Source organism: Muscardinus avellanarius (assembly GCF_963383645.1).
Source record: "Muscardinus avellanarius genome assembly, chromosome: 10".
Lineage (NCBI taxonomy): Eukaryota > Metazoa > Chordata > Mammalia > Rodentia > Gliridae > Muscardinus > Muscardinus avellanarius.
In genome coordinates, this window is record NC_137796.1 from 81,077,047 (window position 1) to 81,090,324 (window position 13,278).

At 52.3% G+C, this 13,278-nt stretch overlaps 1 protein-coding gene across 2 annotated transcripts in view; it reads right to left on the reverse strand.

Moving 5' to 3' along the window:
• Nucleotides 1-12,920, reverse strand: part of POR (cytochrome p450 oxidoreductase) — a gene marked incomplete at both ends in the record, with an annotated part of 29,802 nt that extends 16,882 nt beyond the window's left edge. For both annotated transcript variants that reach the window (XM_080702999.1, XM_080702998.1), the window contains one exon: nucleotides 12,742-12,920. In XM_080702999.1, coding sequence (XP_080559125.1) covers nucleotides 12,742-12,920 — 179 coding nt within the window. The remainder of the gene's footprint in view (nucleotides 1-12,741) is intronic.
• Between the last annotated feature and the right edge of the window lie 358 nt (nucleotides 12,921-13,278).

A 13,278-nucleotide genomic window follows, 5' to 3' on the forward strand; every position in this document is an offset into this window, starting at 1 on the left:
AGGCCAAGTGGCCCAGGTGAGGGCTGCCTGGAGGAGGCCTCAGGGTGGAATAGGCCTGAACGCCGGGTTGAATGGCTCTGGCCACTGCAAGGTGGGGCCCCTGGGGATGTCTGGCTGGAGATGTCAGAGGGCAGAGAGGATATGCGAGCCCTCCTTGGCCATGGCAAAGTTCTCCCAAGAAGCGTGGGCACATCTAAGGCTCAGCGCTTATCCCTTTATCAGTTGCAGCCCCAAGGGACAGAAAGAACTCTCCTCCCCATCCCTGCTCTAAGCCACTGCAGAGATCCAGCATGGGCAGCAGTCCCAGGGAAAGAGGCAGCAAGAAGAGCCCGAGGGGGGTGCTGTGCCAGAGAGTATGTCCTGTACGTCCCTGCCGGAGAACCGTCCTGCCTGGGGCTTAGCTGAGGGTCCACGCCCCAGGGTGCCCTGACCTAGCTTTTCCCTAGACCCTGGTCCTTCACAGGCGAGGAGGAGGCGAACAGGCCTTCCTAGCTCTCAGCCCTAGGGAAGCAGGAAAACGCAGCCTGAGAACACAAGACCGGAGGGGCCGGCAGTGCCCAGAGACTCTGGGGAGACAGCCCCGCGAAGGCGGGATGCTGCCGGCCAACTCTCCACAGCAGTGCTTGTGCCTCGAGGGGGTCCCTGTCCTAGAACAAGTTCCTAACCTCATGTGGATGGATGCCAGGTGTCCCCCTGCTCAAGGGACATCCACACAGTCTGAGCTAGGGATCGGAACTGACCTTCTCAGGGTGGGCTCGTCCCGCGGAGATGAGTACGTGCACCCCATGGCTTCGTGCTCCCAACTCCAGCACTTAAGGAAAAAGGTATGTCACAGTTCTCTGCTGGAAACTGGCAGGGAGCCAGCAGACAGGAAGTTCGGTTCTGTCCATTCTCAGTGTGGTAGGGCAGGCAACTTGGGCCAGGGAACCCTGGCAAGTGCCTCTGGACACCCCAAAGTCCACTTGGAATCTCCTCGGGCGCCTGCCTGCCTCCGTCCCCACGAGCTTGAGAACTCCGCAACATCTGGTAGTTCCAGCAGGGAGGGATCAGGAGACTGAAGCTTCCCGTGATCCCATGCGGCTGGGGTGCACACCCCCTCCCTTTCTGTATGGACCGAGGGAAGGAGAAAACCTTTCCAACCCCGACTCGGTCTCCTTGGTAACTGTTTATATCAGAGCCCTTCTCTCCACACCCTCCCCCTTTCCCACTTTAAGGAAAAAAAAAAAAAGAAGAAGAAGTCCTTTCGGCTGAACAAAGCTCTTCCAGCCCCAGCCAGAGCCGCTGGCTGCAGGTTGCTATGGCAGGGCTGCAGCACCAAAAAGGAAGCTGCCAGGGTGTCTGGGGAAGTAGATTAGATCTGATCCCCATCTGCACCCCACAAAGGAACTGTGGAGCCTAAACACCTGGGTCACCGGGAGCATCCCGTGTGCTGAAGGAAACACCTTGCCCTCCTGCAATGCGCAGCAGGGATGGCCAGCGGCGAGGTGCTGTCCTAAGGAGCCCTCCCTGGTACCCAGGCACCGCCCATCAGAAAGCCCGAGCTGGCCCAGGCGCAGAGCCCAGACACGACACGGCTCCAGAGCAGAGCACGAAAGGTTCCAATTAGGACTCTCCACCCCTAAATTGGGAGCAGAAGTCGCTCAAGATTCAGGCTTCAAAAGTTAGCTGCAGGCCACCAAGTGGGCAAGACGAGAGGGAGGGAGGAGGAGCACTGTCGCTCAGATGAAATGGGATGCCCCAGTGGGACCTGTTTTGTTCCTGTCTCAGCAATGTGGAGAGGGGCTTCTGAAAACTGCAACTCAAATTTAATTTTCTGCGCAGCGGAACTGATTTCTACTGGGACTTCCCCCTCCCCCGGGAAGCAGCTTTTGAGCGGGGTCTCTGCAAGGGAGCCGGGTGTCTGGCAACCAAATTCTCCAAGCCTGCGGGTAACAGGGGCTAGAGGTGGGAGAGGACGAGAGCAGAGGCCCTGAAACAAAGGCAGCAGAGGTGGGCAGATCGGCAGTGGCAGGATGGAAAGCTGGCCTCTCCACTCTCACAGAAAAATGGCTGCAGATCTCTCTCAGAGCCTCGGGGTGCAGGGTAACAGTAAAATAAAATGTGCCTTACCAGAGCTTAAATAAAACCAGCTGTTCTCTAGAGACAGGGGCAGCTGCTTTGGGAGGAAGCTGGCCTCGGGCAGGTAGAAGGCTGGAGCAGGTGTGAGAGGCCCCAGCTCAAACACAAGAAGAGAAAGGCAGCTAATACTTGTTGAGCGCCTTCTGCGTGCCAGTTATTATTCAGGAGCTTCCTGTTTACTTATTTAACCCTTATCACCCCAGAACGTGGAGGAGGGTTTGTCCCTGTGTGACAGCCAAGAGCGGCAGGCTGAGGGTGACTCAGGGGCCCAGCTCTAGACTGGTGAACATCCTCAGCACCCAGGGCTCAGGCTGCTTCCCCTGCACTGCCCACCCAGTGCTGCCCAGGCACAAGCGGGGAGGAGGTCCCTGGGCACTCAGAGCGTGTTCCAAGACCACACCTCACACCGTGCCTTCCTGGGGACCCTAGACCTTGTGATTCAGGGCACTGGGGGCTCCAGTGGCTGCAGTGGCCTCACGGACCCCCTTCTGTGTCCTTTCACAAGTATCTATGAGCATGCAAATCGAGACTCTGTGAGCAAGTCCCTACAGCCCAGAAAACTGCCCAGGCCCAGGTGGCCTGGCCTACCAGCACGGGGGTCCCCAAAACCTTCCTGAGACCCGACCCCTCTAGGCAGGTGCCAGGCAGAAACAGCCATCGCTATTTTCTAGAACAGAAGAGAGATTAAGGTCAAAGGAACTGCCCATCAGCGACAGGGAAAGGGCTATATCTGCTGACCGCAGGATGCAGGGATCTTGTCACAAGTGGCCCTGAACTGTGAGCAATTGGAGGGGAAAAGAAAAGGAAAGCCAGGCATGGCCGTGCACACCCGTGGTCTCAGTACTTGGGAGGCTGAGATAGGAGGATCACAGGTTTGAGGACAGCCTCAGCAAAATAGCCAGACTCAGCAACTTGGTGAGCCCTGTTTCAAAATAAATAATGAAGCCAGGCATGGTGGCGCATGCTTGTAATCCCAGTACTTGGGAGGCTGAGATAGGGTGATCGCAGGTTCGTGGCCAGACTCAGCTTAGTGAGGCCCTCTGCAACTTAGTGAGACCCTGTTTCAAAGTAAAAAGTAAAAAAAAAATGGGGCCAGGGGTGGCGCTCAGAGGGGTAGAATGCCCTTGGGTTTCACCCCCAGGACCACAAAAATATAAATAAATAAAAATAAAAAAGAATGCCCTCGAGTTCAGTCCCCAGGACCAAAAGACACACGCACGCACGCACGCACGCACGCACGCACGCACATGGGGAGGGGAGCATGGAGGGAAGGAGGGGCTGGAGTGGAGCGGGCAGTCCTGGGCTGGAGCTCCTGCCTCACTTGTTAGCTCTCAGCTTTGGTGGGCTACGCAGCCGCCCTGAACGTGCTTGAAGGTGCACCAGGGACGGTGACACCCCCTCAGGCTGGGGAATCACGCCGTGGAGAGCCCTGAGTCCTTGCCCTGATCCACTGAGGCCTTCTCCTGCTCTCCAGCTGGACTGCAGGATGCTTGGCAGCACCGCTAGGCCACGTTCTACAGGATGGGTCAAGGCCCATCTTCTAGTTTCTGGACCTCCAGCCTGACTCTGAGGGCACCGCTCCCAGGACCCACTAGCTTCTTGTTTGTGTCAGATGCACAGACTGAAGCTTCACACTGAGCACTTTACTTATTTATTTATTTTTTTTTGGTGGTACTAGGGTGGAACCCAGGGGCTTTCTACCTCTGGGCTATCCTCCCAGACCTATTTTATACTTTATTTGGAAACAGGGTCTCACTAAGTTGCTGAGAGCCTCACTAAGTAGCTGAGGCTGGCTTCGAACCTGTGCAACCCTCCTGTCTCAGCCTCCCAAGAGCTGGGATTACCAGCGTGCGCCACCACGCCTGGCTTACATTGAGCACTTTATATAAGTTGTATCTGCCAACTCTACCTCAATGAGACTGGAAAAAAGCCACAGCCCGAGGAAGGTGCTCTAAGATCTGACCCCAATCTCCTCTCTGCTGTCATCCCTGATGCTGACTACCATGGTGACTTAGTCCCAGATTCTACCCAGACACGCCTTTCCCAGGGCAGGCCCGCCTGTCCTCGTCTCAGCTTGTGCACATGAAGCCCTTCCCCAGGTTCCTCCCGCCTCCCAGCCTCCTCCTGGGAGTCCCCCCTTGTCCTGACACCCTCAGTGGGTGCACACCTGGTGACCACCACCCTCTTCTCTCCCAAATGCACAGGGCACAGAGGTCACTCGCGTTAGCGCCCATGCCCTTCACACCTGGCACATGGAGACAGAACTACAAGCTGCACCCAGTGAGGTGGGGAGGCAGCAGCTCGCTCTGCGTTGCTGTTCCGACAGGCATATCCTGAGTTCCAGGCCCCAGCCTCCATAGCAGCACCTGCACCCCACCATCTCGCCAGGGACCAGGGGAGGCAGGCGAGGTCCCCGGCAGCAGCCTGGCACAGCTGCAGAGCCACGCCTGTGCTCATAGAGGTCCATTTCTAGCCTCTTCCCTAAAGGTGGAGGCTCCAGGCACCCTACATCCTCGGTGCTTTTCTCTCTGTAAAATTCATCTACTTTCCTGTTCTGTGGTGCAAGGACCTCTCTATTAGAAAAAGTGACCCTGACCTGGGAGCGCAAAGACCTCCAGCTCACTCTCCATCAGGAGATAGCGGCAGCCTTGGCTTCTGCCTTCCTGGGCTTTCTGTCCAGAGCCGGCCCCAAATCAAGGTCACTCAGGCAAATGAGCTCTTTTGCGGCTTTTCAAAACACCCCAGTGGGACGCAATCAGCACCGTCCAGACTGTGGGAAACTATGAAACCGATGTGGTTTCTACCACATGAAAACTGCAAGGAAGCGGGGGCCGGAGGGGAAGCCGATGAAGTAACAGGGACCCAAGGCGGCGTTAGGGCAGAGCTGCCAGACACAGGCGGCTGTGGCCACAGGGATCCATTCATGCGACATCTTGGGAAAGGCCAAATAAGATCAGTGGTTGCCAGAGGTTAGGGTGGGAGGGGAGGGGAGAAAACTGGTTGTAAAAGGACACTGGGGAACTCTGGGGTGATAGAATGTTCTATATCTTAATTATGACATCTATATCTTAATTATGTATGCAACAGCATACATCTGTCAAGACTCATTCAACTGTACAATAAAAAGGGGAGATTTTAGCCAGGCATGGTGGCACACAATTGTAATCCCAGTGCTTGGGAGGCTAAGACAAAAGGATTATAAGTTTGAGGCCTGCCTCAGCAACTTAGTGAGACTCTTTCAAAATAAAATATAAAATAGGGCTGGGGGTATAGCTCAGAGGTAGAATGTCCCTGGTTTAGTCTCTAGTAATACATACACAAAAGGGGGGCGGCTGGGTATGATGGCACACACTTGTAATTCTGGCATTTTGGAGGCTGAGATGGGAGGCTCTCGGGTGTGTAGCCAGCCTCAGCAATGTAGTGAGGCCCTATTTTAAAATAAAAAATAAAAATAAATAGGGCCAGAGGTGTGGCTCAGAGGTAGAATACCCTTGGGTTCCATCCTCAGAACCACCAAAGAAGGGGGGTGGGACTTTACCATGCACAAATTATACCTTAGTATACCTCATCCCCCGAAGAGAAAGAACTCATTAGATTTATTCATTATTACAGTACATAAGTCCTGGTTAGATACTGAATTTAAATAAATTAAACTGTTAAAAACAAAACCATGATCAGCCAATCAGGAGGCCAACTGGGGCTCCAAGGAAGAGGAGGGCGCGCTGACCTCCGGGTGTGTGAAGGCACTGCGGGATGTTTACGGGAGGAATCCTTACATTTTAGAGGATAAATATTTTCAGGTAAAATAGGATTTCTGGGGAATGTTTAAAAATAATCCGGAGTGGTGGGCGGGGGCAGAAGCTAGATTACGGGTGGGTTTTTGTTAAAACTAGGTGATGGGGTCATATGGGTTTGTTCTCCTGTGCTCTATATTTAAATGTTTGAAATGTTCTAAAATAAAGTTTTTTTTAAGAAAAATATTATTTTCTTTTCTTTTTCTCTGGTGCCAGAAGTGGGGCAGAGATGTGAGCACAGCAGCCTGGGCTGGCGGTGAGGTGGGCCTGACCCAGAGCATGAGCCCTCTCCAGATGGACCATGGCTCAGCTCTGGCCACCACTGGCGGCCATCACCCTGTGTCCAGGGTGGCCAGGTACTCTGATTTTTTTTTTTTCTTCTCAAGAGAAACTGTCTGACTGGATATTTATGTGACAGTGCCAGACTTTTTAAAGTTCTAATGAAAATAACTTAAAAAAAAAAAAATCCTGTGTAAACTGACTCCAGCCAGTGGGCCATAGTCTGCCCTGGAGGCACATGGATTTAGTGTTTGTTAATTCAACAGCTCTTCCCTCCCTGGCAGCCCTGAGCCAAGGTGGGGCAGGTACACTGGAGGGAGGATGGAAGAGGATGCCACCTCTGCAGACAACTCCTCTCCCTGGCTCCGAGGAGGCCCTGGGGGCCAAGGGCTCCTGTGGACACCAGCATTCCCCTGAGCTTCCTCACCTGAGCTGTGAGCTAAGCCAATGTCATAGTTATTTATTATTATCATTACTGAGATAATTCTCTGCTCCTGAAGGCTCCTTTTTAACAAGCCTTTAATTGCTACTGCAGACAGTTCAAAAAGAGCTCCCGGGAGATTAAGAGATGTTCATGAAAGAGAAGGTTCATTATTGTGGGATGGTAACTCGATCCTCAAATTCATTTATAGATTCAATACAGTCCCAACTAAAACCCCAGCAGGTGCTTTGCTTTTCTTTTTTAGAAGCTGGTTTGATTTGGGTGGTCACTGACAGCCTGACCATAAAATTCATATGGAAATTTTAAGGGAGGAGGGAGGCAAGAGAATCAAAATAAGAAAGCTGGAAGACTTAAGATTACCAAATCTCAAGATGAGAGTCACTACAAAATCACAGAAAACAGGCCAGTGGGACACTGGAGAAAGAAGAGACTAGAGGCCAGTGGAACAGCAGTCTAGTGATCGACCCTCGCTTACGCAGCCCCACGACCCTCGCTTACGCAGCCCCACAGTGACACCGAGGGAATAAAGGACTCTTTTCAACACACAGTGCTGGAGCCAGGGGATGTCCTGTAAGGGGAAAACCCGAATCCTGCCTAGTCTCTGTTCTCTGGCCATTCCCTACTGCTTCCAACAGTAGCTCTGTCTCACAAATTTGGATTTAGCTCAATCCCTGGCCCTACCTGGTTCCTCTCTGCCTAGGCTCCTCAAACCCTACCCGTAGGCCTTCTCCCCAGCCAGCCCCAGCCCCCTCCTGTTCAGGGCCCTCAGCCCAGCCGTCCACCGCGCCCTTAGGACCCTTCATTGCCACCTCCTGGAATGGCCCACCTGCCTCCATCCTGTCCACAGCCTGCATGGGACCATTGTGAAATCAGGGCCAGTGCTGCTCTGCAGCCCCAGGGTTTTGCCTCAGCCCTATGGGGTCAAGCTCTGCCCTACCCTTCCAGCTCTCTGCTGCTCGCTATCATCATCTGCTCTCCAAATGGGGCCTGCCACCCCAACAACGCCCATCCTTGCCTAAGGACGCCACCTTGGCTTCCTGAACCTATTCCATGTCCACCCTGCTCCCATGTCACCATCTCTCCAGAGCCTCTCCATCCTGAGAGGTCAGACACGGCCCCTCCCTCCCAGGCGCTGGGCTCTTCCAACTTCTTTGATCCCAAAAAAGCATACTCCAGGTGATCTGCAGAGGGGCTGCCCTTAAGGAACTATTCCATTGTAAGGCTGGGACACAAATGTTGGTCTAGCCTGATGAGCCCCAGGATTTTTTTTTTTTTTTTTTTATTGTTGCTGGGAATGGAACCCAGGCATATTCTACCTCTAAGCTACACCCCTAGCCTGATATTTTGAAACAGGGTCTCACTAAGTTGCAGATGGCCTCACTAAGTAGCTGAGGCTGGCCACGAACCCTGATCCTCCTGTCTCAGCCTCCCAAGTACTGGGATTACAAGCAGGTGCCACCATGCCCGGCTCGAGCCCCAGGATTAACTAAGATTCTCAAAATCATCCCCCATCTGCCCAGTCTCTTTTGACAGAGATGGGGGGCAGACGCCATGTACACTGCATCCGGCTACACAGTGCTGCTCAGGGGCAGGAGCTCTTCCAGGAAAGAACGTTAAGGGCAGAGGCTACTCTGTGAGTGTATTAAACCCTCAGCTGGTTCCCTGGGGACAAACGCCTTCCCATGTGGCCTGGAAAGCAGGTGCTCAGGGCTCCAGAGGGTCCCCAGATGGCATCGTCCTCAGCCATAAATAAGGTCAGCAGAGGCAGAGAGCACCTGGCCCCCGAGGTTCTAAGGAAGTATCTAGACTCAGGGCTGCAGAGGCCGGCATGCCGGGGGCATTTCCTGAGCACTTGGTGCTCCCTCTGGGTCCCCCAGAGCCTAGAAGTGCAGGGTGAAGCCGGGGGAAGATGACAGGCATTCCCTCTGCCTCTCTGTAAAGAGTGCTTGCCAGTCAGACTCTAGCTGGCTCATTAGTTCAGTTTTTAAAAATATCCATGCCCAGAGGTTTCATACTTAGCACACAGCCTCCCACGTGGATAAGGCCTTAAAGGACTTTACTTTTTGGTGCTAGGGATTGAATCTAGGAGCTCTCTACTGCTGAGCTACACTCCCAGTCCTATTTTATTTATTTATTTATTTTTAAATTTAGAAACAGTCTTGCTAAGTTGCCGAGAGCATCTCAGTTGCTAAGGCTAGCTTGGAAGCTGTGATCCTCCTGTCTCAGCCTCCCAAGTACTGGGATTACAGGTGCACTACCACCCTCAGTCCTCTCCCCACCACTTTGGTACTGGGGGTTTTTAATCCAGGGGCATTCTACCTTTGCGCTATACCCTCAGACCTATTTTGTATTTAGTTATTTGTTTTTGAAACAGGGTCTCACTAGGCTGCTGAGAGCCTTGCTAGGTTGCTATGGCTGTCCTTTATCTATGATCCTCCTGTCTCAACCTCCCAAGTACTGTCTTAAAAGACTTTAAAACACCAATTCCACACTGGGCATGGTGGCGCACACTTGTAATCCCAGCACTTGGGAGGCTGAGACAGGAGGATCACACAGCTTCGAAGCCAGCCTCAGCTACTTACTGAGGCTCTCAGCAACTTAGTGAGACCCTGTTTCCAAATAAAGTATAAAATAGGTCTGGGAGTATAGCCTACAAGTAGAAAAGCCTCTGGGTTCCACCTCCAGTACCACAAAAACAAAACAAAACAAAACAAAAAATTCCAGCTGGGTGTGGTGGTACATGCTTGTACTCCTAGCATTTGGGAGGCTAAGACCAGAGAATCACTGTTCATGGACAGCCTCAGCTACTTGGCGAGGCCCTCTGCAACTCAGTGATACTGTTTCAAAAAATAAAATGACTAAAAAATAGGGCTGGGGCTATAGCTGAAGAGGTACAATGCCCCTGGCTTCTACCCCTAGTACCCAATACATACATACATACATACATACATAGACTAAAAAATCGGGCTGGGGGTGTAGCTCAGAGGTACAATGCCCCTGGGTTCCATCCCCAGCACTGCAAAATAAACAAACAAACAAACCATTAATTTCAGGGTAAGAACTTCTGATACAGGCCTGGGCCACGTTCATTTCTTGCACTAAGCCTAGCAGTTCCAGTGGCTCTGGGCTGAGGCAGAAATGCCTGCACTCACTAAAATGCACGTAGCAGGGACACTGATGTGGTGTTCACAGGAGGACGGCCAGGTCTAAGACCCGCGGCGTGAGCTGAGTGACCGTGCCCAGCTTCAGTGTGCCCATTTTTTTTTTATTTTTTTTTTTTTTTGGTGGTACTGGGGTTCCTGGAAGCCCGTCTATCTCTGGACTACACTCCCAGACCTATTTTATTTTTGGAAACAGGGTCTCCTAAACCAGCATGGCTGGCTTCGAACCTGCGCGATCCTCCTGTCTCTGCCTCCCAAGCGCGGGGATTACAAGCGTGCGCCACCACGCCCGGCCCCAGGGTGCCCATCTTTGAAGCAGGCAGTTGGCAGTGCCCTCAGAGGCTAACGGCGGCATGGCAAAGTAGGGACACAGGGTCCTGGAGTTTGCACAATGGGCTTCAAATGCCAGCTCTGCTACTTCTACATCGGGTGGCCTGGGGCAAACTCCTCAATGACTAGTGCCTCTGTTTGCTCATCTTTAATAATGCCTTCCCAGAAAGGCTCTTGTGAGGCTAGAGATGATATTAATAAGGATAAAAATAGAAATACATAAGATCTGAGGATTTACCACTGGTGGGCCAGGAACTGGGCAAGGGGTTCTACCAGGCATTCACTCCTTAATTTCCATAACCTTCTGAGGTACATATTATTAGAACCCAGTTTTGCAGCTGAGGACACAGAAAGATGTAATCTGGACAGCAGCACGTGGCTAACATGGCAGCATCTGCATTTGGACCTTACCCACCCACCTTCAGGGCCCAGAACGTAACCATGGTGCCACAAACGGTTCCCCAGGACAGCGCACACGTGCAGCCCTGGCCAGCAGTCACCAGCAGGATAGGACAAGCGATGGGGACGTGTAAGTTAGAAGCTTATGGTTATGAGGAGGTACACCCAGTTTCAGCATTCCAGCAAAGAGAATTAGATTGACAGAATGCAAATGCATTGGAACTCGAGCGCTCCCGTGGCCTAGAGTTTTATTTTAAGTTCCCCTCGCAAGGCCAGGGTGCTGATGGTGAGAACCAATGAGCAATGACGGAAGGAAGGCAGCTCCACACGCTCCATGTCCTCACCCAGGGAGGGGCCGACTTCCACCTTATGGATGATGGGATAAGGGCCAGTGGGACGCGGACACTGGTTCCTTCATCTCGAATGCTCCACTTTTCACCTCAAATACTTTCCCACATGAGGAATGCACCCTGTACCTGCCCTGGCTGGAGAGGCTGGATTCCAGTCAGTCCATTTGCCCTTCATGTTTCTGGCCTCTGCAGACAACACCTTCTCAGCTCTGGGTGTTGCTCCAACTTTAAGGACCTGATGCCCCTTCTCCTACAGGACAGGGTTCTGATCCCTCATCCAGAGGGAATTCTTTTTTTCCTAAAAGCTCCCAGACCGTGTCTCCCAGCCTGGCTCTGCACCTCCCTAGCCTCCCAGCTCTGGGCATGACACGATCTCTGGGAGGAGACATTGGCCGTACATACTGCCTAAGGCCCTGGTTAAGTAATGCTTATCAAAACACTTCATAACCCAATTCTAAAAAGCCCCTTTCCTGAGCCAGGCGTGGTGGCGCACACTTGTAATCCTAGCATTTGGGAGGCTGAGACAGGAGGATCGTGGTTCGCGGTCAGCCTCAGCTACTTAGTAAAACTCTTTGCAACGCAGAGAGACCTTGTTTCAAACAAAGAATAAAAAATAGAGGTGGGGGTATAGCTCAGAAGTAAAATGATCCTGGGTCCCATCCCCAGTACTGTAATATATAAATTAATTAACTAATTAATTTTAAAAGCCCCTTTCCATACCCTGACTGCTCAGCTTCTTTCAATTCAGCGCCACCTTTGTGGTCCTTCTAGTGCCTGTCATGGTGCTTGGCGCAAATATCCTCTGACGTTAACACTCGTCAGCTAGGACACCGCAGGAACTGTGGTAGAGCACCTCTGGGTTCAGTCCTCAGTACCACAGACACACACAAGAGAGATGTGCAAATGTTAGGTATTAAAGACATATCTGTAACAAACCGTGTCTCTCTATCAGTATTCAAAGAGAATAAAAGGCCGGGCGTGGTGGCGCACGCTTGTAATCCCCGCCCTTGGGAGGCAGAAACAGGAGGATCGCGCAGGTTCGAAGCCAGCCCCGCGCGCTGGCTTAGGAGACCCTGTTTCCAAATAAAAATGTAAAAATAGGTCTGGGAGTGTAGCCCGGAGGTAGAAGGGCTTCCAGGAACCCCAGTACCACCAAAAAAAAAAAAAAGAGAATAAAAGAAAAAAGTCAAGGTGTGACTGTCTCATTTTATGACTCTATGAAAAACGCCATCTCTCTGAACTCTCTGCATACAACATGGAAGAATCTCTGGGCCTGGAGTAGAATCAGAACAGCTGTAGGTCCAGTTCTGCCACTTCCTGCCTGATGACCTTGGGCAGCTCTCTTCCTGTCTCTGAGCACCACACTTTTTTTTCTTTTCTTTCAGTACTGGGGATGGAACCCAGGGGCATTCTACCTTCAAGCTCCACCCCCTGCCCTATTTTTTATTCTTTATTTTTAAACTGGGTCTCACTGAGTCGCAGAGGGCCTCACTGAGTAGCTGAGGCTGTCCGCGAACCGTGATCCTCCGGTCTCAGCCTCCCGAATGCTGGGATGACAAGCGTGCGCCACCACGCCCGGCTACCACACTGATTTTATCTCAGAGTAAAATGGTATTTTCTGCTCTGAATCCTAGAATCTTTACATTAAAAAAACAGACATAAAAGGCCTTACAAACTCTAATGTGCGGTATGAAGGTCAGGAATTAAGTAGACAGATTTAAGGCGGTATATCACAGGCTAAACCCAAGACTCAACCCAAATCTACAGGAACCTTCCTGTAGGAAGGGCGCTCCTGGGAAGGGTAAGAGAGGTGTTGAGAGCCCCAGGCAAGAGGAGGGACAAAGTGGAGGGTAAATACTGTCACTTACGTTGTTGAAATTTTGGTGAACTCGGGGACTTCTTCTTTTTTCTTTCTAAAGAGGAACCAGTAGGTTAGGATGCCCACGATGAGAGAAAACAGAATCATGTCTGTCACACTGAAAAGAGACACTTCTTCGGCTACTGCCTCAGGCACGGTGGCACTGGTGTCTTCGTGGGAGTCCCCCATGCTGATCACAAAACTGTCAGGAGAAAGGACAGACGTCAGCAGGGAGGGAGGAACGGGGCACCAGAGGCTGGCGGGGGTGCCCATCAGATGCTCTGGCCCCCAGGGCTGCAGTGCCCAGCAGAGCTCGGCAAGGCCCCCGCCAAGACAGCTGCAGACTTGGATGGGCTGCGGTGTGGGCTCCAGCCCCGGCTTCACCCTGAGTGCAAGCTAAGGCTCCACTATGACTGGGTCTGCCGCACAGTAAGGATGGAAGCCTCAGACTCCCAGTGCCGCCGAGCACCCTCCCACCACCAGGACATGGCACGGGGTTGGTGGCACACGAGAGGCGCACTCACTTTATGGCAAGGCCTTTCCCCAA